General features: G+C 39.1%; 1 protein-coding gene across 1 annotated transcript; it reads right to left on the bottom strand.

Moving 5' to 3' along the window:
• Positions 1–436: 436 nt before the first annotated feature.
• On the bottom strand, positions 437–25,517 carry sppl3 (signal peptide peptidase 3). Its single transcript, XM_056403783.1, has 11 exons — positions 24,981–25,517; positions 12,752–12,829; positions 10,696–10,787; positions 10,378–10,497; positions 10,076–10,154; positions 9,018–9,130; positions 7,549–7,655; positions 6,047–6,210; positions 4,603–4,793; positions 4,270–4,379; positions 437–3,599 (listed from the first exon to the last, which is right to left on the bottom strand). Exons 1-11 carry the CDS (start codon positions 25,004–25,006, stop codon positions 3,528–3,530), a joined length of 1,152 nt encoding a protein of 383 aa, XP_056259758.1. The 5' UTR covers positions 25,007–25,517; the 3' UTR covers positions 437–3,527.
• Positions 25,518–26,202: the final 685 nt, after the last annotated feature.

Below are 26,202 nucleotides of genomic sequence, written 5' to 3'. Positions count from 1 at the left end.
AACCTAATGCGCATGTCTCTGGACAGTGGGAGGAAGCCAGAGAACCTGGAGAGAACCAACGCAGGCACACAGAGAACATTCTATCTACACTAAACGTCCGGGGTCTGAATCCAGAACCTTGTCACTGTGAGTTGCCAGTTCTAACCATTGTACCATCGAGTTGCCCCACAAATAAATCATCGTATAAGGTATAAAAATATCATAGTATGGGAAGGCATAAAAACTGGAGTGCCATCTTTTCCTTAATGTATTGTAAATCAAACATATAACAGTATTTACTTATTTTTTCTAAAGGTTCACAGAGGTTAAGGGTCGTCAGGAGAGTATTATTTCTGGCATTAGCCTAATGCTGCTAATGTCAAAAGGAGATCCTAAACAGATCTGAATAAGGCTTTATTATCCAGGTGAATCACACAATGAAACAGACACACAGGTGTTACAGTTAGAGTCATGTTTATTTACAGCAGAATCCTGAACAAGGAGGGAAAGAAGGGGCAAGGGCAGAGGGAGGGGTTAAAAGGAGACAAAGTGTTTTAGATCAAGCACTTCAGGATTCATGTTTCACTACACAGTTCTTAATTTATTTTATTCACCATTTTTCTATACAGAATCCATTCAGCCGTAATATCAATGCACCAACAGAGCTGGAGTCCTCTGCTGGAGGGGAGAAGAGGTGGAAAGTCAAATAAAAAAAAAACTAAAGCACTAAAGAAAAAAATCTTACAAACAACGGGGTAAAAAGAAAAATCAATTTTCTATAAAAAAAGAAACTTTTTTTTTGTCATCACCATGATCGTCATCAGTCATTTATATATGTATATATACACACACATATATATGTATATATATATCTATATATACATATATATATATGTATATAAATCTATATATTTTCTTTCCATGTCCATGAAGAGGTGATGGGGGTTTGTGGTTCCATTATGTCCAGGCAGACAACTGCATTGAGCGGCAGGCCGGACGCCCGACCTGACAGCATTCAGGTCATAATATTCAGTCTCTGTGGATCAGCTGGAGGAGGTCAGAGCTGACCAATTGCAGTCTTTCTGACTTGCAGCCTTTGTCCCACCCACTGATGCAAGCCCATAGGTCCAGTGCCTCGTTGTCGGCCAGCAGACTCAAAACTGCAGTAGCCCTCTTAATGCAGTCTTGAGAAATGATACACTGTACACTTCACATGCACGGCCAGATAGCATAAAAAAGTAAAAAAACAAAAAGCCAGCAAACTGCGTTGTCCGTACATCTCTGCCGTGCGCTCACTCGCACTTTTTCCAGTATACATTAGATATTAACTGACAAGCACCACAAAACAGTGGAAAGACAAAAAAAAAAAAAAAAAGATCTAAGACTGTTGGGTACCAGATGGTGAAAGCAAAAACATCCTAAGGGTTAGCTTTAATTTCTAATTTTCATTTTTGTTTTCTGAAGGGCACAACTGATTTTCTCTCCTCCCTAGGTCCAGACTTGATGTTATTTGATCAGGCCCACATACATACACACACATATATGCACACGCACGGAGACACTTAACTGTCCACCCAGAGAACCTTTTATCTGTAACTGCACATGTATCCAACCACAGTGCGTCTTCATATCCCACTGACCTTCATCTCCAGGCTTCTAGTCCAAACTTTCACAATAGTCAGGTCTTCATCGACAGAGGTGAAACACGGACATTTACAAAGTTCAGATGAAATGTGCTTGTCTTTTGTCAAAGTATATAGAAACTGATTTGATATAATCGTGCTCAGACAGAGACTTGAGAAAGCTGACATAAGATGCTTTTAGTGCTATCATGGCCGTAAAGATGTGTAAATTCAGGATGTGCACAACAGAAATTCAGTACAAAACCCAGCTTGATGTATGTTGAGGTTTCATGATGAAAATATAGCATACTTTAAAATTAATTCAACATTCATTTATTTGAAAAAACAAAACACTGTTTACATTTCCACCTGTCCGCAGAAAGACTGATAAAAAAAAAAAGAAAGAAAATTGACCCCTGTTGAGCATAAATTTTCAGTGAATTTTACAAGATGAAACACAAACTGTTTCCATTAGACACGTCATGTGTTTGTGACAGTTCGATCCAACACACCCAGCTCACTGGAAACCTGACTATTGTCACTGTTTAACAAGTTCATGATTTCAAATTAAAACCAAGTAAAACAAACATTCACTCATCTGTTTTTCACACACACACACGCGCACACACACCCGCACACACACCCGCACACACACACACACACACACACACACACACACACACTAACACTAGAGCAGGAAACTAACTTTTTCATTAACCAGCCACTGATGAAGATGTTTTTTTTTTTGTTTTTTTTTCTTCCAAAAATCCATCAGCTATGTTTCTATCACACAAGCCAACAAACTTTAGAAAACAACCTCTGGGTGATGGAAGCCCACCGGTCGACTCGGCAGCCAAACTTCACCAAACTTGGGCTGTTAGCTGGCGTCAGTTTCCCACCCTATACAACATGCTCCCGAACACAAATACAAACTCAATATACCGCAAATACATGTGTACACATATATACAAATAGCAGCGGCCCCTCAAACACTGGGGACAGCTTAACAATTTATAATGCATCATTTCTGTATATGCCAAGAATAAAACTTTTCTAAATAAAATACATAGTTATCTGTGAGGGTGGGGAATGGGGACAGCAGATGAACAGAGAGGAGGAGGGTAGGGCTCATCGCAGGGAGTGTCGGCAGAGGGTGGGAGTGCCAGGGAGAAGCCATCGTTGAGGGATGATGAAGAGAACAGATGAAGAAAGCGGGGAGGAAAGAGGGAGACGGATGGAGGGGGAAGACTCTTCTCCTTCACTGTGACGCTGCTCCCGAGCACTGTCCTGGGCCACTGCAGCACTCCGCCTCTTCAACGTTTGTTTAAATCGTTCCATAATAATAATAATATTAATAATAATAATAATGACCACGACAATGCTAAAAAAATATATATAAACCCCAGCCATGTCTCACAACTGTAAGTCCACAAAAACGGGGGAGGTCTGGCCCTCGAGTTCATCTGAGTCGGTGACGAGCAGATGCAGAGGAAATTAGAGACGCAGAGAAAGAAGGAAAACGAAGAGAGAGAGAGAGAGAAGAGGCCTGTCGAATGGAGCAGGCCACGGGAGGGAAGTGGCAAATGAGACCAGTATAGAAGAGTGGGAAAAAGGAAAAAAAAGAGAGCGGGAGGGGGGCAGAACAAAAACAGCACAGGCAGGATGTGCTATAATGAAGAGGAAATAAACAAAAAAAGAGGAAGCGGAGATGAAACGGGGGAGGATGTGGGGACCAAAGATGAGTCGTGTTGGGGCGTTGTGATCCACACACTGGTGTCCTTCTGAGGGTTTTCACAGAAGATTGGCGGAAAGCATGAACAAGTGATGACAACATGGCCTCACTGTGAGTGCACCCTCTCTCCTTCCCTCTAAATAAGGGAAAGGATCCGCAGTCCTCCCCGCGCTGGTCGATTATCCCAGGGTACATCATACCTCCAGGAAGCGAGAGCTGCTGGTCTTGGCATGGAAGGGCTCGGACCACATGCGCCGCAAATCCCCCTGTGGACCACAAACACCGATCAGACACTAGTCATGAGCCTTGAATCAAATATTTCCTGATACATCTTAGCTGAGTGGGTCAGCCAAGAAAACATTTGTTCCACTTTTTACTAAAATCAAACAGCAACCTCTTTACCATTTATACGCATGTGCACATATTCTCTCATTCTACTTAGCTTTCTAAAACTCCCTGAGTAATTATTTCTCAGAAGAGGGATCAGTGATGAGTTGCTCTCTAGTGACTCTACTGTCTGATCTAAAATGGAGGAGAAAAGGAGAAATAGGCGTATAGATGTGTGTGTGTTTCATAACTTTCCTGTTCCTGTATGAGCGACTGTTTGTATTTCTGAAGTTAGAAGAATAAGCTATTACAGCCAGTTCATTACATGAAAAAAATAACATCAATGGGATGGATGAGAGAATAACATCAGTTAAATAATAATAATTAAAAGAAACAGCAGAATTGTAACAAGAAAACTCCATTAATCCACCTGGAATATTTACATATCTATCTGTTTTTAAGGACAGAGCTGTTAAGTTGTCCTTTGCATGAATTACACAATAAAAAATTAAAAAAAACTTGCTCAATTCTGCAAAACTGCAAGAGATGAAATTAAACTTTCATCTCTTGCAAATGAATTACTACAGCTGTCCCATCCCATCAGTGTACCTTCAGGTAGGCCATAGTGAGCAGAGGCAGCAGGGTGAAGGGCACCAGGTAAAGCAGAGCGGGCTGAGCAGCACGATGGATCCTGGAGGCCACAGTGGCAGTCAGCAGGCCTGAAGACAGAGTCACACATCAATCACATTATCAGTTTTTTTTTTTTTCTTCAATCTATTATCAAAGGTCAAGGAAAAAAAAAAAGATGGGAAAATTGAGATCCAAAGTTAACCATCTGAAAGATCCCACATCAAAATGTTCAACTATCACCTCCAAACACACCTAACACTGAAACAAACCCTTGACCTTTTACATCCATCCGTTCATTGATTGTTTGCTTACCCACAAAGTATCCGATGAGAGTGCAGTGGAAATAGGACACGCGCTGCATGCGTCCGGACATGTTACCAGGTCCTGGGACTTCCCCATTTGCTTGCTTCTTATAGTTGTCATACCGCAAGACGAAACATAGCAGCAGCCCCGGCATCACAATGTCTCCTATTCCCAGCATTGAGAAGTGACTTCCTGTGGAACTGCATGGATGGAAAAAGAAGGCAGAGATAGGTCTTAAATGCTTGAATGCATAAGCACTGGGATAACGGTGGCTGAACAATGCAAGCACCCCAAATCCCATGTGTATCATTTGTGTTTCATCACTTCTTTCTGAAATCCAACCAGGTATCAGATGTGAGCCAAAGAGAAGCCTTTAGTCAAGATAGCTGCACCATGAGTCTATAATGCTCATTACAGCAGAAAAACTACATTTTTGAATCAAGGAAAAACTGACAGAAAATATTATGATTCTTATCTTTTTACCACTAGTCAGGCAACAATCGTTTGGCCTTGGGGTGGCATCAAAGTAAAGACTACTTTGTGTTTGAAACGGATTATCCACTGAATAGTGCCTTTTTTAAGACAGCTCTACATTGTCCTGCACAGTGTTCTTCAGCTGTGCTGCTGCTCACTATTAACATATCAATGTTAAAATGTTAACATGCATGGAAACAACCAGAGCTGCAACTAATGACCATTTCCCAATTATTTGTTTGGTCTGTAAAATTCCAAAAAAGGTTGTAAAATGTCAGAATTTCCTAAACCACAAGATGGCATCTTCAGATATCTTGTTATGTCCAACTAACAGTCCGAACCATAAATATATTCAGTTAATTATCACATTAGACAAAGAAAAGCAGTGAATCCTCAGAACTGAGTATTTGCATGTAAGGAATGTTTGGCGTTTTGCCTTTCCCCCAAAATGAATGTAGCTACTATTTTGTGGATCGTTGCAAATTAATTTTCTGTCAATTAACTCAGTTTCAGCTCTATTAGCAGCTACTGGATGACATTTAGCATGTAGCATTTAGCATGTTACAATGCTATGTTGGAATTCATTTCAAATTAAAGTCAGTACTTTTAGAGGTATCCTGTGATGCAAATTCTGAATGGAGTTTGGTACTGAATGAAAAGTCAGGGGATTACCAAAACCTTCAGAATACATCCTCTGAGGGCTGTACCAAATTTTAAGCCAACAGTGGTTAAGATATGTCACCACAGAACAAAGTGATGGACCAGTGCTGCCATATCCAGAGCCTTGCCAATAGCATGGCAGAAAACTAAATTTCAAATACCAGAGAAGACATAGCGACATAACTGAGATGCAGTGTTTCAGAGCGCAAACTCACAGCAGAACCTGATCAACGGCAGAGGAGTGAAAGATCCTGGATTAATGCGTAAAAATCCCACACTCCACTACCTGCTTTTCTCTCTGTGGTTACATCAGTCTTACCTAGGAAAGACCAGTTTGCCAGGTAGTGAGAGGCGGGGGACATCACGGCCCATCCCTGGCCCCAAGTGGAGCTTCCTGGACAGAACATCTATGGGATTTTCAGCAGGTTGGGTGGCAACTTTGACCATCACATTACTATTGAAGATGTAGGCTGAGAAGAACACCTGGAGGGAAAAATAAGGAGGCGATTTAGACAGTCACCTTGACAAATGCTCGTCACACCATCATTACCAGAGCCCAAATTATGTTTTATTATCATTTATTCTGTCTTACCAACTGTCATAAACCTCACAAGAATGCACTCTCAGCAGACAATAAAGAGCAGATATTCAATCATCTAATGAATCTAAGGTTTGTCTATTATCACATTATTGTGAACATAAATGATCAGTGTCTGTGGGGAAATAACATTGAAGGCAGTGGTGTGCTGGCAGGTTGCTAGGAGCCCAGTATGCGAACAAGGAGAGCAATTGCAGGAAATGTGCTCAGTGGCAGAACATTACCAGAAGTATCTGAGTGTGAAAATGTGTTTTTCCTCTATTTTAATGTTATATATGAAATTTCCCTGTGATGGGAAAATCTGAGAGAATGTCTGGCAGTTCTCTGTAGTGAGACATTTCTCCTAGGCGTCTTTTTTGACAGAGACACTGGTACTCATCTTTATTCCTACCTGAGAAGTAATGACACAACCATTATTATCTGAATGAAGTAGAAAATATATCTGAAACTGCCATGTGTTGCTCTTGATCCCCATGAGCTTTAATACGCTCAGATCGATCTGTAATCTAAACTGATTAATAGGCTCAGTGGTTTCATTATGGAAATTACAGAAAAAATACACCTGCAGTTTTTTTTTTAAACAACACATAAAATCATGAATTCCTACCTTAGTTACCCACTAATCGACTGATGCACACCCTCATTCATTAGATACTACTTCTCCTTGGGTGGAAGCATTTGCTCCATTGGTGGTGACACATTTGCTGTTAAGTGGCCATTACTTTTGTGTTTTGTGCTCAGTGCAGGTGCCGATCCAAAGTTGTGACAATTCAATAGTGGCTAATAAACCACATATAAATCAACCAGTGCCAGAAAAAGACAACTACACTTAAGCCGGAACAGTGATGCTCATCTTAGTTTCTTTTCATCTTAGTCTCTCAAAGAGACATTTCTGTCCTTTATAACATTCTCACCTTCTTCTCAGCGATTATTCTGAATCGTTTCTTTGAATTTTCGAGTTGAGAAGATTTAGGTTCTGTAAGTAGCTCTCCTGTATTTGTTCAGCCATTGTGGCTATCACTGCTATCAATGGTGTGTCTTCCAAACATGCTGCTCAGGGATTTTCAGATAGAAAATGCAAAGGCTGAATCATTACTGCTTTGTAAAATATACTGATAGAGGGATATTATTGATTGTGTCCTCATATATTTGCTTTAACTCATGGCAATCGCTCATGTGTCTGTTGTGATGCAGGTGAAGTTTGGGATGGGAGCATTTCGTACCCAGAACACATCATAAATGAGCAGTCCTGACAGCAGCAGGCAAGACACCTTCAGACTGGGAAGCCGCACGAAGGCTATCATGGCGACACACAAACCCATGGCTAAAGCTGCAGGGAAAGGGGGAAAAAAAAACGACAGTTAAAAACACAATTCCTAATTTTAGCAGAAATGAGCTGAAATAGTAACATGGGAACTGATTTTATCACATTTATTTAAGAAACATTAATTACTGTGCAAGCAGGCCTAATTAATCAGAGAGAGTAATCTGATGAAAGTTCTCTCCTCTTGTCCTACTTCATTTTTCAGTGCATGAGGTGCGACCTCCTGACATGAGATGTGGAGGTCAAACATGGGGCATGTCACGCTTTTCAATTTGCGTCAATAAAACAAGAGTATATGTTTATTCTAATGGCTGCATTTTGCATTCATTTATTTCAACCAGGTGTAATGGCAACTTGAACCATGAAGGGCACTGAAACATCTTCATAGTATGTTTTATTTATCTTTTTTTTTTTTGCTTTCTGCATGGATTAAAGTATTTTGCTTTTTACTTTTTTTCTGTCCTTGTTTTGTTACTACTCAGAGTGTGCTATTTCTGGCTTGTTTATTACAGAATAAAAAATAAAAAATGATTTTACCAGTTTCCATGCAAGGACACAGTAAGAATGTCAAGCACGTGTGGAAATGTTTTACGATTTTTATGATCACATTTAGATTTTTGGGATGATGTTCTGATTTACATTCAATTTACATTTTAAAATTGACTCTCAATTCAAGTAAGCTGCATCAAATTTCATTTGTGCGTGTTTTTGGGGGGTTTTAATGAAGAAATGTTGTCATTTCTCTCAGTGCTGCATTGTTCAGATGACTGAATGAGACTGCCAGGAATTTGTTTCAAAGTCTTACATTCATCTGAGTGAAATAAAAGAACTGCACACACCCACACACTTTTCTCTGCTTCGTCATTGCTTCAAGAAGACACCATCTTTGATCAAGACCAGTTGATTTAAATGTCAGTTATGTTTTGTATAGCAGCTGACAAACATTAGTAGATTCCTCCTGTGTTAGCATGCAGCACACTGCAGCAAGAGCGTGAAAACAGTGAGACATGTGAAGTTCCTTCTTCCACCGGAGATGATGAAAATTGAATTAAGTCCAGACTCTTGCCTTCATTGAAAATTGCGATGGTTTAATGTTTTTCCTACTGGCAGTATAGCTAGCGACTCTGCCAATAGTGCTTCGACCCGCACACAATTACCCTTTTGTAATAGTTTGTTACTTGAAAAATTAAGAGACTATTCTGTGTAGATATTTTAATACTTCTCATTACTCTTTACTGCTGCATACCTCCAACATCCATTAATGTCATAAATGTGAACCACACAGGATCCACAGAACACAACCTGCTGTACAGTGTTTTTCTGTGAACCTTGCAACAATTTTCTGAGAGTCATGACAGAGCAACGCACCGTCCATGAGCAGCCAGTGTCCAGTCAGCACCCAGATGAGCACCAACATAACCGAGAGGGAGAAGGACAGGAGCTCGGCCAGAGTGAAACGCCCACAGCAGCCAAATGAAATCCTGCAATAAACAAGAACCACACGAAAATTCCAGCAAACATTTACAGACAGATTTTATCACTGAGCAGCATTTGCACACTCCACTCCCTATGGGTGAGGGAGTGGAGTTAGTGAAAGCCTCTCACTCATGATTCATAATAAAAGATTCATCCGTGTGTTTCGGGTACATTACCACCACCCTCTGGACGGGAGTGGGGAAGACCCTGATTTTCCTGTAGCCTGAGAAAAGCAGGACGGATCACAATCACATTTGTAATTTGGCCAATGGAAACACATAAACGTGGGGTCCAAAAGTCTGAGACTTTCATCTCATCTGGATTTTATCTAAATACATCTGAAATGACCCCCGAGATGCATAAATGATAAATATGCAAAATATAGCCTGTGCTGCCTTTACTTAAGAGTACGCCAAGATGCACAAAATAACTACAAACTAATCACTGCAGAAAAGAGTTTTGGGTTAGAAGGGTTTGGTTCTGTAAAGCAGACAAAGGTTCACTGAAACTCGATCAGAGGCTCTGAATCTGTAACAAGAGAGGAGGTGTTCATATCGGGTATTGAGTAGATGGGTTGTATTGTTGGTAATTCCTTGTGCTTTACTATTGCTTGAGCCTGAAAGAGCTCATACACCCAGATACGTGAGTCAAAAGGTTATTAAAAATGATTTGTATGCATCAAGTGAAAAGACAAATGTTAAAGGGCTAATTCACCCACATAACAAAATTCATTTCCGACTTACAGCCATTAAGCCTCACAGACAGTTGCTTTTTTTTTTATTCTCCAAAGACATGATATCCGCGCTTTAAACAGATCTGACTTTTGCTGCACAATTGATATACTGATAGCCTGAATCAAAGCGCTTTATGGGTCATACAAAACAGCGTGGAGCAGTCTGTGCAACAAAAAATTCAATATAAAGAAACAAAGAATCCACATGATTCCTTACTTGTTCTGTGGGGAGCAGGGTCTGGTCAGATACTGGCACATTGGCAACAAGAGGAATGCAAATGCAATTGTTGCAAGAACTGAGGAGAAGAACAAACAACACAGCAGTGAGACCAAAGGCCTTAGACACCTTAACTGCTTGTTACAGTTGTTTTCTGTTAGCTTAATGGGGCAGCTAATGGTCTTTACAGTTTCAATAATCAGCACAGAGAAGAGGCCTTCCCCAGAGTGTCACTTTTTGAACAGAATATGTTGATTCTACAGCTGTAGTGTTCTTGTGATATGTTCAAGAGCAGCAGTTACCTGCAGTGCAGATGGTGAAGACCACCTGTACCGAGTCAAAGAAGAAGAACATGACTAGCAGAGACACAGAGGCTCCTATGGGCAGGAACAGGGCCTGTGTGGAGTCTATAGTCTGAATACCTGCAAAACAATACATACATCAGAGTGAGGAGGATTTCAACTCACAAGAAAACAAAAAATACACATATACAATGGCTTTATGGCTTTAAAAAAAAGGTCACAAGCTGAACAGTGAACCAATTATGAGCGATTACTTGTAAGTCCAAGAAAAACATGTTGTCTGTGTATTTCAGGCCTTGCAGTGTATGTAACACTTACTGTTGTTTGTGTTGCTGTTATTGAAAGACCCCGTTGTTGAGGGGTTACCATCTTTATCCTTCTCCTGGTTCTCACAATCCATGTTTAATGACCTGCAGTAGAAAGGGAAAGAAAGAGAGGAGAGGGCAGAGAGCAGGAGAGTGTGTTTGGACACAAGCATCAGTAATGAAAACCTCAAAAGTATGTAGACTGTTAATATGAGGTATAGGGCTGTATAGCTCCTGTCTTACAGTGAATGAATCAGAGATTGTGACTCCTGGTGGCTCTTATTGCATATAAATATATCCGTCTTCTTTGGGGAAGGTAAAAAAAAATCTTCATTTCCTTTATGTTGATTACAGAGTTTAAGTGAAAAAGGAAAATGTTGACATAAAATAGCCAAGTATGGCTAAACTTTAGAGAGAGCGGGAACCTTAAGTGAACTCTGTCACTACACTGAAAACTAAAGAAGTGCGTTGCTGACATCAACCCACACCACAAAATATCACCATTTCGTTTTGGGTTTTTTTTTTTGCCTGCTGACATCTGGCACAGTCCTGAATACAGTCAAAATCAATTTGCAGGAAATGGGCCTTTAGTAGAAAGACCATATGTGAACAACATCAGTTCATTTTAAGGATCTGTCACTGTCATTGCTTACAGGGAGACTTGCCTAAAACAGAGTCATTGTCATGTTATTAGTATTTATGTTATTCATGTTATTAGTAACATTTGTGCTTTTCCCACCATAACAAGTAAAACTGTCTCATATGACAGGAAACATCTCATTTACAGTGCAAAGTAGAGAATCTTGAAACATCTCCATAGTCACATCTCCATCCAAATTTAGCACAAATTTGAAGTGAATTTCCAGAAAATTGTCAGAAGAAAATTTAAATTAATGCATACTTGTCTTCCTGTCTGGTGCCATTAAACCATGAAAGAAGAAGATGGTACAATGAGATAGCATGATTAAAAAAGAAAGTACCATTCAAACCTAAAATGATGCAAAACCATGTAGAACACTTGATGGAAATATGGCATTTATGTTTCATGTATTCATGTATTTATTTAAGGAATATAAGGTCCTCTTATTGTTTTCATCTGTCGCAATATTTTTGTTTGCTTCATGCTTCATGTCCATCATGACTTATTCTTCAAGTCTACTTCCAATAAATTTAGTTTTAGCCAAGCATAAAAACGTTTTTATGCGCAAATTGAAAATGCACTTACAAACACGTGGAAGGAAAAGCACAGACTGTAAATGATTTCATCTCCTGAAAGCAACAGACTAGAATGAGCTCAGTGAAACTTGATCGGAGCAGTCGTGACTCCCAAATAATAGCTACAATCCACCAAATGACCATAATGCGCCCCAAACAACTTTTTGTCTGATGTGTGCCAGGTTTGCATCAACAGCTCACCTATTAGTGCAGATACAGTTTGACTGAGACAAAGACACCTGGCTGATTTAGATGGGAGAATGAAAAAATACCTGCTCACTATTCTGCCTATGAATCAAACTCCATGGAGCCATTTACCTGATAGTACCGCTCCTCTAAAATAAATGTGTTTTGGCCAATATCCTAATGCAACTAAATCAATCAAAAGACCATTAGGTGCAGTATTGTAGATCCTTTTCAGTGCACATAATGCACCAAAATCATGTTACACCTACTGCTCAGAGTGTACACTTGGACTATAAGACAGCACAACACTGCTGCCTGCTGCAACAAGTGTTTTTTTGTTTTTGTTTTTTTACATTACACAAACAATGTACAATATAACTAGATTTACGCCTGTGAACCAGGTCCATATATCAACTGCTTGGCAAATAAATGAATGTGGCATTTTTCTCATATTTACTGGAACAAACCAAACAAAAAATCTTTTTTCCCTATAAACCCAAGCTTTATTAAAACACATCCTTAATTTTGTTGTCTAAAAAAAACAAAAGTGACTGGCATGGGAACAAGTTAAGAGTATAAACTTATTTAAGGAACAAGATGTGCTCTGCAAGTCACTGCCCTCTATCCTCTTGACAGCTGAGGCGAATTGTTTATTCGTTGACACTCACCTGAAGCTGCCATAGACGATGAGAAGGATGGAGATGAGGAAGGTGGACACCTGGCTGGAGTCAACTAGGGAGTAGGCCCTGAGGAGAAGAGAGAGAAATACAAATGTGAGGTTCCGTGCACAGAAGACTGTCGTGAAACTGGTAACTGGTACCACCTATTTAATGTTGAAGACAAATATAAACTGTGCTTTTTCTACCAAAAAACACAGTTTCCATAACAACTGTCTTCTTACTGACAACACACTGAACACAAGTTGTCACTTCCATTAATATCACATAAAACAGCTGCAAAGTCAATAAGCCTTAAATACACAAATGGTATTCTCTAAAGACCAAACACTTCAAGCCCTTGCTGATCTGCAGCTTCCTCCTTTTGTTGGTCCTAACTAGAATCTTTCATGCACTACAAAAACCCGGTTAGTTGACTTTTGCCAGAACCTTTGATTTTTTGAGCATATTACACATTCATTACATGTTGAGGTAGGTATAAACACCTGTTGTTTGAGTTCTATCCCCATCTGATGCGAAAGACTTTGTGTTATCTGTTTGACCAATCCTATTTTCATTTTTTTTTTTTTTTTTTAGGACATGCTATTTTTGTTTTAATAAACAAAACAAGTACAGTTATTAAGTTGGCTACTTTCAAAACAGAGACGTCTATGTTAACCTGAATTATAGAAGAGTCCTGAACTTCAAGAGCAGTAAACTACAGGGGCAGAAAAAACTACCCTTGTAGCTGTTTAACTGTGGTGAATTGTGCAAGTATCCTTTTCTCTTGGAATAAAGGTGGTTTTTCTACTGGATTCTGCTCTATAATCAATTCAGCTGAAGAGTGCACGCCCATATACACATACCAACCATCAGCCTGACATCAGAATACATCATGGTGGCACAGTTCTCTGCATATTTTTTTTTTATATCCACCATGCTGTGGAAAATAACAAAATTGGAGACAAGTATGCAACTGTAATTTTAGTCGATCATTTCAGATTCTGTACTTTGACAATCTCACACTGGTTGTGGCAATTTTATCTGCACCAACTTGAATCTCTGCACACAAGCCACATTTCCCCCTCTGAAGTAGAAAAGCAAAAAATATTCTGACAACTAAAATTTATATGCAGGGCAGAACAAATGTTATAGAGTAAACATCATGAAGTATGTACGTTTATATATACCGTATAACAGCGAGTACATAAGAGCAGTAGATCCATTTCATACAATAGCAGAGTGACTTGTGCGTTGTGTATTCAAAGGGATCAGCACAGTTCAGTTCAACTGTTGGATTTTAATCACAGCATACAAAAATTCTTTCTAGTGACCATCTAAGAGAAAATCTAATGCAACATGAAAATATATCTAACGTATGTTGTAACAGTGCACAACGTACTGATGCTGCACGCTACATGAAATTGTTGCTGTGTTACACTGAGTTGAACATATTCTGTTCCCCCGAGGTGACTGGGCCTCATAATTACAGCCAACAGAGCAGCGAAGAACTGAGAGTGAAACAATTCGATAGTAAAATAAGAATTGCAAATTTTTTGCAAGTTATTGATTGTGAAAATCAATAAAGCAAATGGGATCCATACGGTCCTAGGCAAATTGGAAAACTGTCTACAAAAGGAAGGAAGTCTCAGCTTACGACAGCAGTAAGGTTTTGATTTTTTTGGTGTCTTTTTAATTTTGATTAGATCCATTGATTTAATTTGGGTGCACTGAACAGTCTTATCCTTTTTACATAAAAATTGTTTTACACGTCTCTTTTGTACAGTACCTTACTGTTGTTTAGCTACTTAATTAAAATGAATATTTATTATAAATTCTAATCTGCGTTAGCCTTTTAAAATGCACTCTCCCACCAGTGGGACGCTTTGGCCTCGGTAGTGCTACCTCAGGTGTGTTCTGGTGTGTGCCAGACTTCACACAACCTTGATGAAACCATACATTATTTGAAAGCTCTAACTCTCCTGGTTCTATCTGTGCATTTTTGGATCCTCATATCACTGCAACAGCTGTTGACAAAGAATTAGTTCAGACTTGTGGCTGTGCTCCAAAATGTTTTTAACACAAAAAGGTACTACAGGTTCCCTTTTTATGAAAAAAAAAAAAAAACTAGGCGAGTACATTTGTGTGTTATAATGTTTGTGTTATTGTGAGAAAGACTAGACAAAATAAGGAGGACCTGGTGAAAGACAACATAATGCATGTCCTCTGCTCAGGGTTGCTGTTAAAAGAAATTCCATACACTTCAGTTTGAAGACGGCTAGTATCTTTGTTATGGTCTAGGAAAGATGAGCTGCACTGTCTTGAGTATGGCTTAAGATCTTCACTCATCCAGCTCCTTTTTTATTCTGTTTATCAGTTAAACAAACAGAGGTTGTAAGTTTACACATCTAATTAATCTTCTAAATTCAGCATAAAGTAATCTCACTGTTTTATCAGACTGTGTGGAATCAGGCTGCTAGTTTGCACACTGATGCTGTGTCTAAGCACCAAATTATTCCCATATCAATGATCTGGGGCCTTGACACTGCGTAGACTTGACATGCCACCTTATAATGCAGGGCTTTCTTCTCTGGGGCAAAGACAAGGCTGGCATTGTGTAGTGCTGACTTCAGGTGAGAGGTGCAGATTTGACCCTAATCCTTACCCATCTGTCGTGACCTGTCAAAATCTCTGGGCATGGGTGGGACATGAAGTTCAAAACAACAAAAAAAACAAACAAAACGCACAAAAAACCTATGCCCCTAATAATGTCATCATCACTGATCCAAAATCTCTATTGTGCCCTTAAAACTTCCCACAATGGAATTTAAAAAAAAGGCATGAACACACAGCTGCTAACAAACCCACAATGCAATGTTTCCCATGCAAAATTATGTGTAACCTTACACCTGACAGTTATTACGTAAGAGTGATTGCAATGATTCAAAGGTAGAGGCTAGGTAGAGGTTAGGCTTCTATGTCTATCAATATTAGCTTGTAGATGTATCAGTATCAATGAATATGTTGGCCAACAAGTATTAAGAAATTACAGTGCAGAAATATGATATGTTTGAGTGGTTTTTCACAGTAAAATGTCACTCTCAGCACAAAAATACCCCACCAATTTAAGGAATTCTTGATCACAAATATTTGTTTATGTTATGTTAAAAAAGAATTAAAGGAATTTCACCCAATTATTATTTTTTTGGAGTTTTTAAACTCATATCTGGATTGGCTCAGTATCAACACTCTACACTATATATGTGAGGATAATAGTCCATAAATGTTGAGCTGCTGAATTTACTGCTTGCTGTAAACTCCTGAGTGTTTATCATTTAGAGAACAGTAAGTGAAAGAAAGGGGGTCAAAGCTTTGGTATACAGAGGGTGACAAAATGCCAGAGAGGAAGTCTTAAAAAGCACACAGGAAAACAAGTAGAGGAACAATCAAAAGTTGACTGCTGCCAACACTGACTGGATGACACTAAGAGCATATTGGTTACACTACAAGCTATAGATCTGCAAAAAAATAAATGTGTCGAATTAACATCTGTAAGTCATTGTTTCTTGGATCTTTTCAAAGGCATAAATGTCTCCCCCTCTACTACAGCTGTAGCCAGCAACTCAGTCCTTACTCGGTCACTGTGAGGCAACATACAGAGAATATGAATGGGCTTCCTCTGCAACATACTGTGTCATGCAGGCTGCATTTCACTTTGTGTTGGCAATGCCGGCAAAACTCGATATAACAGGTGCAATCCAAATTCACTGAAAGTTCTTTTTTTGTTTAATTACATTGATAAGAACAGGTCTGCATGCCTGGCTCATTAACGGTACAGATAAGATATAAACTACCAAAATATTTACACAAGGTAATTTACAATAGCCATGTAGAACACCCTGGCGTCAGAGCATAAACATAATGAATAACACAATAAGTACTATCATTGTATGAACAGGGCTCATGAGAATATGCGTGGTTTGGTCAAAGAAATCAGAGAGTATCTACTAACAAGTTACTAAAGAAAGTATTATGCCACATGTGTAGACATATCAGGCCCTGCAACTGGAATGTGTCCTTTTCTGCTGGCATGCAGTGAATACTGTTTCAGTTCTGACTGTCGCTGGGCTGCAATACTAGTTTTCTCCCGAGTAGCGACATAGAAAACAGCCCTTGCATAAAAAGACTTTGAATCATTTTTCATTCTGGTGCGCATGTGACACAAGAATTCACAGGTTTCATTGTGGTGCTGGGGAAAAAGAAGCAAGGATCTCTTGTCTCTTTCATTCATTTACTAGTACAGGAATGACTACAGGGTGTCTTGGAGGGGAGGGGTAACATGTAGTTCACTGTGGAAACAGGACACCAGGACAATGCTGCATCATGTAGCTCTGCCCTGGTCTTGTTTGTGCAATACAGGCCTTTACTTAATGACTGAAAAACACACTCAGCAGGCATCATCTTTAAAGTCACGTCAAATTACAATGGGGCCTGGTATGCTTGACCCAAGACCAAGGCTATAATAAACATCTAACAATACAGCCGATACAAATATGACACCGTATTCAGGAAAGTGCTCCTTCTTTGTAGGCTGTAACCTAAATGGGTTAAATGTCTTACCAACAGTTTGGCTTCAAGCATTAAGAAAGCAATTAAGAAACTGACCTTGTCCATCTCCACACAGATACTAATGATGTCACTGCCTCATTGTCAACACAGCAAGCAGATAGACAGCTAGTTTTATCTACCACAGCCCTAATTCATATTCTAGTATCGAACTGGTTCGTCTGAATTCTGTGCACAGAAGCCTGTAGAACATGGGTGAGATAGATGAATGGAACATTTAAAAACAAAATACAATCCCGGACTGTTGAGGGCTGGATGGCAGCCCAAAGTGCCATAAGACGTCCTTGTTCACTGACAGACTAGGTTTTCAATAACACAATTCCAATACCGTCCTCCATCAAGCCAGTTGCATGCATGACTTGACCACTAAGGGCCAGGTCACCAGGCCACAATAAAGACTTTTGCAAATGCTGCCCCTGTGAGGTGTGGACATTTAGGACTGAGTTTCCAAAAACCATATCTTACTCAGATCGGTCTTGAAACACACATGCGGACACTACTATAATCAAACTGAAAAACTGTGAGCCCCTTGCATATATATCAATTTTACTTGTGCCACCATTTACATAAGCATACAGTAACCACTGGGTGGAGTTGCTGCTGGACCTCCAGTGGGGATCCAGCATTTATCTGCCTCCACTTTTTCATCCACTTGTGGATATAACGGGCTACATCCTTCAGGAACAAGAATGTCATTTGTGATGGAGTGTGACCTCTTTGCTCCCTGCATTGCTGCTCTAGTTGTATTTACATTCTTCTTCTGTGGCATTTTTGTTTTGTTTGTTTGAATGTGTGTTGATGAGAGTTCAACTTAGAAAGAAGAATATAACATAGCATATGATGTCCTGGGTTGGGTTTGTCCATGATGTTACAATTACATGGTTCACGCCTCAGCTCAGAGTCACAAGGATGGCCTGCAGCATAACCTCCTCAGAGTCTTTTAGGGTAAACACAGAGCTATACTAGCTGCATGTAACACCTATCAAGGCTGAGGTCTGGATCTTATCATGTTGTTAATTTTCTTAGAGCGCATGATCACCATCATCAGTGAAAACCTCAGCCTCAACATTTGAGATGGGTTAGTCTACTGTGTCTCCAAATCAAAACTACTTAGGCCTTAACGTTCTGAAGAATAATCATGAGTGCTGCTTCTGTTCAGGACACAGGCAACAGGTGTCTCAGTAATCCTTCAGGGTCAAACAGGTCAACTTGTGCTCTAAGCTGAGAATACTGCCATCTTAGTCGTTACTATGCAATTGTAACATCCATAACAGAAGACCTAAAAGTGGGTATGAGACAGTGTTTGCTGTAATTTTTGTTCTTTTATGTCCCACGTATTGTCCTTACAAGGACTACAAAGGCTCCTCAAGAGTAGATATCACTGTTCATCATGTGTAGTCTTATTTTAAATGTGCAGAAATCAACATTTTCAACATTACCTGCTTAGTGAGTTGTGTGAATGCTTGTTTAAGAAGGCTGAGCTTGAATTAAATTGTACTGTGGATGGTCTTGATAATAGGATTTTGGGATTAGATCTTAATAACCATGTTTCCTGAGGAAAGATGTTTTTTTCCTCTTAAATTTATTAATAAAAAAGACCAAAGACAGGGGAAAAATATATTTTGGAATTAGTGCATGCTGTCAATACAGACCTGCACCCGTCATCTCATTCAACATTCCTGAAAGAAGACGTATTATTTGCTAATACCATTAAAAGGGCATATTTAAGAATACATTTCTAATAAGGCCTTATAAAATTGGTGAAAGGCATGTGTGAAACTTTTGTGGTAAGCTATTCTAAACACAGAACAGTCATCTCTTAACCTTCCTTTCTCTCCTGCAGGTTTATTTGCAGAAAAGAAAGTCTGTTGTTGTTAATGGCAAATATAGTGGCACATGTTAGCTAATAATCTCTGTGTGCATGAGCTAAGGTAACTTTACCAAGACAGCAGATGACAGCGACTCAAAACGTACTACACAACAACCTCAGCCACACTTGTAAGAACCATGACACACTTCTAAAACGTCTTGACAGGAAGCAAAAGCAAGCTGCAGTGATGGTTTTAGCTGGTAGCCTCAATAAAATGTGGCATGGACACTGAAATGTGGTAACATTCTCCATGTTTGCTTCATAGGGATCACTGTGTGTTACGTCAAAAAGACTTCATCTACACATGGACAGCAATGCCTATGAATCAATCGTCCATACAAACTAGAGAATTAACTGATAAAACAATCCATTTATTAATCTGATGACTGAAAATGTATTAATGGTGATTTTGATCAACAACCAACCGTGAAAGCTTCTTGTGGGTACCTGTGATTGCTTTCGGCATTTCGCAAAAACTAAAATGAATCTTTGCAGTTATTCTCCACTCAAGCATAACCTAGTGTAAGAATGGGAAATCCTGCACATACTACTAAGCACAATCTTCCACTTTCAGTCCGATAGATGTGGGTGTGATGGTTTTTGCATTGGAGTCTCAACATGGCAGTGTGTGTGGGCAAAGTGGTTTCACTATATGATCTCGTTTTTATCAAGAGGACCAAGGAGTGTAAAACCCATATTGAACACCAGCTCGGCCATGAAGTCAGGGGACACCTTTGTCTACCCGTGTGTTACAAAGAGATTCTAACGCTGCAGGAGTCTGCAACATTAGACTGGACAAGAACTAGTTACAATAAAACAATCCCAGTGCTGTAATGTAATGGACAGTCTTTGTCAATTTGTCACCTAGTGTAAACAGGTAAGTTTTCATACCCAACAGAAAGATTTAGTTAAGACAGACTTGGTAACTTTACAACATGCATGCCTTTAAGCATTCGTTCATTACAATCAACAAAGGTAGGTTTTGATGAGAAGATCTTTGCCCACAGCACAGCAGTAATTACTCCATAGGATCACATCATATTTACCTTCGATTGTTGACATGATCGTCATGCCTACCACTTCTCTCCCTCTTCACATCATCAAGTTCTTTCTCAGTCATAATCGAAATTTTACAGGACATAATTGTGTGCACTTGCCACGTAATCACACTTGTACAACCACGCCTGAAGATAACTAAGTTTGAACCATTTGGCTCTCCGATAACTGAGATGCTAAACCAAAGCAGAGTCACAGCAATTTGGTTGAAAACAATGGCTAGAGCAAAAATTATGAATGAATATTACACTGAATGAGGGCCAATATTTTACAATGGTTATACTGGATCTCTCTGTGGTGGCAAATTATAGCAGAATTTAACGAATCTAGGGAAGTGTTTTTTTAAATGATGAGATTCACCACGCTGAAACATAGAGAGAAGTTCCACACAGCATTTGACATTTGCCTGGATGGTCAAGTAAAATGAAATACTACATGACAATTGCATAGGTCTGCTCTTTCCTGTCATGCTTATGTGACTGTGTAGTTGCTAGATGAATTTCAGTGCGCACCACATTTCACCTTTATTGTGAGGATTGACATGTTCTAAACTAACCACATGCAAAAGACTGAAAACTGGAGGAAGTGAAACTAAGTGAAAACTACTCCTTTCACCATCACGTATCACCAGTGTGATGGTAAAAGCACTTTACGTATCGCTGGGAATCAAACAAGCTGTAAAGCTACCTGCTGCTGTGAAGGCTGTTCAAAGCAGCGCCAAACTACAACTTGCCAGCTTTCAACTGAGACATCTTCAGAGCTGTACATTAGCCCGTGGGTTACCACAAAGCTTAATAACGATTGCTGTGGTTTACTTATTTGCAATTTATCCAGGCCATAATACAGTAGTTCTAAATCTAATTGTACACAGCAGAACTTGCAAACTCTGCTGAGCACAACACCTTAACCAAGTGTTTGTATGCACACTTTCATTACAGGCCTGTTTCTAAGACTTCTTTTAACCAAATACCACTTATACTGGAAAGTACATTATTTATGCCTGTGCTTACTGATTGGCATTTTATTAAATACTAATTAAGCAGAACTACTCCTTATTACGAATAAGGTAAGTCACAAATCTGTGGGTGTTTGTATTTCTGCTTTCAAGTTTCAAGCTAAACTGGAGGCAGTTTTGCACCTCCTGTCCTGCTAAACAGTGACAGAGACGAGGGCAGAATAAGAAAAAAGACAAAATTGGCAAAGATAACATTTACAAATAAATTTTTATATTATATCCTATGTTATCCTTTGTTAAAAAAAAAACTGAAATGTAGCGGATTATCAAATATAATGGTTATTGAGCTGTTTTACCTCACTGGTGTAGATGTGAAGTGAAAACCCCATTTACTAACCAGGTGATGTTCACAAAAATACAGAGGTAATGAAGTTGGATGATGTGGCACAATTAACAAAGCAGCTGCAACACCATCAGCAAATCTCGACCACAATTATAAGCACGCTGAATGCAATATTACAGGTATTTTCCTGGTTCGAACATTGTCAGCTTCAGCTCCGTTTAACAGCCTGCAACTTTATGTCTCACCTGACACTGATTCAAATTAAAAGGACATACGTAGGAAAGCAACCAGTCATTTGACACTGTTGTATAACTGCAGATGACTGTATTTTGAGGAACAGTGTGAAAAGCTGTGCGATATTTTTAACAATTTGGTTGAAAAGCAAAAATGGTGCCAGTGTGAACGTTCCAGCTTCGATTTAGTGTCAACTATAACGGTGCCTTTACTCATTATTCATCTCTGAAGCTCCTCAGTGACATTTAGGTTATTTCTGGCACAATTGATGGTCACTGTCCTTAATAATATTTTTCTGCTTAGCTTGCACAATAACACAAACAACTACACACTCAAGCCCGAATCAGGCAGGATTTATTTCTGTACGGGAGGTTGGGTTATTTAATACACCAACATTTTAACAACTACATCCGTTTGTTATCTTCACAGGCTATGTTAGATGAAAAGGTCAACCTTATATACAACTACATTGATTAGTCGATTAATTTATTAACTGAGCGGCAGAACGTTAATTGAGACCTATTCTAATAATCAAGCAGTTGTTTCAGTCATTTCTGTTTAATCAAAAATGTCAAATATTTTTTAGATCTGAAATACGAAATATAGTTTCTTACAAATTACTGTAATATGAATATCTTTGGATTTTGGACAATTGGTCGGACATAGCAAGACATTTTAAGATGTCACCTTGGTCTGTGAGGAATTGTAATTCATTATAAAGCATTTTACAGCAAATCTATGAATCAAAAAAGATTAATCGATAATGAAAATAATCATTACTTGCAATCCTAAACCTAATTTAATATTAATATGCTCCATACAATCAATGACCCAAGACATGTTTAGTCTAACTTAACATAAACACTATAAGCTAAAATATGTATACAAGACAATTCTGAAGCTGCTGGACAGTAGATTTCTCTTTTTTTCCCTTTAATGGAGCCTAGTTGCTTTTCCTTGTAATTCCCTTTGTGCTAAGTTTGGCTTACCAAGTCAAAACCCCTTTTATTTTAGAAAGTATTTCCACCTGGCAATGAAATATGATCTGTATCTGGATAAGGAAAAACATATGTTAATAGCAGGTGTAATGCAATCAGATAAATTTGACTACATTCAGATAAAGTCTGTTTTGCTCTGTGATCAGCTTTAAGCCAGGTGTAAATGCCATCCTTAGAGTGATCTACCCAGCAAGTTGAAAGGCAACCAAAATTCCTGCCAACTTAAGCAAGACTGGCAAAAGCTATAAGTAGAATCAAGAAGAATCAAGATAACAATTCTTATTAATATCAAGTGTTGATAATATGCAAAAGCCCAAATGTATAAGTCTAAATGGGGCCCTAAGCTGCATCTTTAGGGGTTTGTGTCATTGTCCTCTGATCATTTGAAAATGTCTGTCACAATCCATCAATGTAAAATGTGAACTCCATGTAAACCTTTCCAATGAAAAACCTAAAATGTCAATTAAACATAAGATCAACTCTGTTTGGGGTTTTAGACAAAGCCCTTTTTTACTCCATCCTGAAAATGTAAAAATGCACCTGTTATTGGCTACAAACTTATCCACTACACTCACACTGCAATAATTTTGTATTTTGACAGTGTCTATGAGGCCATCACATGTAAACAGTTTTCCAGTTACCACCTCAAACAATACAAGGAACCTCTCAAAAAGAACAATGAAAAATCAACATCACCCAAATATTACTGAATAAATGTTAGAGGATAACTCTGGGGAGCAAAAACTGAACCCAGCAGATAGATTTTTCCTAAACAATGGCTGTCAGTTGCAATTCCCAGATAAAACTACTGCTGTTTCCTACCAGCTGAATATTGATAGTTAAAATGGATGTGACAAAAGCTGCCCCCTAACCTCACACCATGCAAGTCAAATATAACATAAATAGAACTGTATCAATACACCAGATGAAGCAGATGACGAATTAAAAGTTAATAAATGTGACATGTCTGTCTTAATAAGAAGTCTTTGGCTTAATCCTACATCAAAGTGGAAATTCTGCAGTGGTTGGACTTCTCTTCATGTATGCAATTTCTTGCAATAAAAGTCATACAATTGATGTGACAAAAAAAAAATAAAGATGGACAAAGAGAAACAGAAAGTCACAAAAAATGTTGACATAAAATAAGAGTCAGACAAACCTATACGATCACTACACTGCATCTCTGTGGACCCCTACCATTCAATGAGCCTACTCTGATCTTGGAGAATCTTTGGTTTGGACTATTCATACATAATAGGATGTTGTTCTATAAACGATCATTACAAACACTCAACCCGTGGATCAAACAGGCACAATTCAGCCTTCATTAATTAGCAAGGCCTCAACGAAGTCAGTTCCTTTTCATTCATGGGGACAACGCAATTCAGTGATCACATCATCTCTGTCTGGTTTCATTTAGTCTGTTCTTTACCAAACACTAAAAATGAACTATACCGTTAACCACTGAGTGTACCCCACAACTCTTTAACCTCGATTTGTACCAACCTGTCGTGTGTCACAATACCAAGCTCACGCTGAAACTGGCATTTTGGTACATAACTGCGATGCCAGTTAGCTAGCCTAGCTCTACGGCAGAACCTTTGTTATTGTGTGCAGCGGGACGACGACGACTGCTAGCCATTTAATCAGCTAACGTTAATTTACTGGCACAGCTAACGTCCACTAATCTGCCCCACAACGTCATGCAACGTTGCGATTATTAAACAAAATTACAATTTTCAGATAGCAAACGCTGATGATATGAGCGAAGTATTCATTCACCAACTTGCTAACCCAATAAGCTTAACGAGCGGTTAGCGAGGCAGCTAGCTCGTTAGCATTCACTCACAATAGCACCATTGGAATTGACCAAAGACATTAGCGTTAGCATCAGCTGGTAGGGCTGCTAGCTAAACACCCAGCTCAAGTTAGCTGTTAGCAACATCAGAGCTGCAGGAAAAATACTTAGATGAGTGACATTTTGCTCTCTATACGGCGTTGAATGTATCTAAAAGCGTCGGCGTAAAGAGCCAAGTATTTCTGTGAATTGTCAGAAAAATAATTCATTGGTTTAGTGACCTATATCAATCAGGCTTGGCAGTAGTAGCAGCTAACGTTAGCTGTTGCTATTCGGCAGTGCTATGCCTGTGCGCACTCACCAAGATGAGTAGCCCTGCTCCGCCATATCGCCGAAAACAGTGGGTTCTGCGACTGTGGCTAACACAGATTCAGGTCCCGGTGACAACCCGTTGGGACCTCGGCGAGGTTTTTCTGCTTTTCCTTCACAATCCGATGTCCTAGCAGTTACTTTTAGGTGACAACATGATGATACATCCCGGCAGCAGCTAGTGATCACTAGCTGAATATCTTGCAATTGAAATGGGAATGATGGTTTGCTATCGTTAGGTGGACAAGACAAAGCACCCCGAGAAAAAAACACACTGATGTTATTTTCGTCGGTTTCGCTAATGTCCTGCCGTCACCCCAGCCGAGAAGGCTCGGTCTCCAACGATGCTACACCCACTGTAAATCCATATTCAGCATGATGTATCCAGAATAAATTCGGATATTCCTCAAGTCTGCACCCCTAGCTGTTATGGAAGACGTTCAGCTTTGTTTTCTATGGCGAGAGTCGCGGGAACGCGCAAAATCGCCCTGCTGTAGAGGTTTACAAGTAGGACGTGCACTGAAATGTTTTTGTGAAAATGAAATGCTTGCAATGGTTTCCTTTCAGCTGCCAGCATTGCAGCCTATCACACACACGTCTACAACTAAAGCCGTGAGCATTACGTCGATCACAAAATTTAATTTGTGGTTGTAAATTAATATATTTAAATAACAGCTAAATTACACGATTTTACTTTCTGACGAAATACTGAAAAAACTGACAACCCCTCAATAATATTAGGAAACGGGTAATAAAAATAACATTTTGTGAACAAATTGGATGTGAATACTTTGGTTTATAAAAAGAAAAACTGTATAAATAGCATGCGCTTATATATTATTTTGCAAAGAATTAGTGATGGATATGCTGTCTGTTACAAATATGGTTTTACAGAGTTATCCAGACAATTGGTTGATCACAATCTGTAACAGGTTATTTAAATCAGCCCATGTCTGAGGACCCCTGGTGAAAAGACACATAGGCTAATATAGGCTGCAATACACAACAAAATACACTAAGCCTAACAGCCATACAACAACTAACCTAAAACATTATGGTGTGTTGCAATAAGCCAGTGAATTAAAATATATTGTAAAAATGTACATTTTTCCCCCCTTTTTTAATGTTTTTTTTATTTTATTTTATTTTTTATTATTGCTACATACATGAGTGTTGCACCCGTTCATCATTTGCCCATATTTGGTAAAAAGATT

Source organism: Seriola aureovittata, chromosome 18, assembly GCF_021018895.1.
Source record: "Seriola aureovittata isolate HTS-2021-v1 ecotype China chromosome 18, ASM2101889v1, whole genome shotgun sequence".
NCBI lineage: Eukaryota > Metazoa > Chordata > Actinopteri > Carangiformes > Carangidae > Seriola > Seriola aureovittata.
Note: the sequence above shows the minus strand (reverse complement) of the source record. Positions and strands in the feature narration are given on the sequence as shown.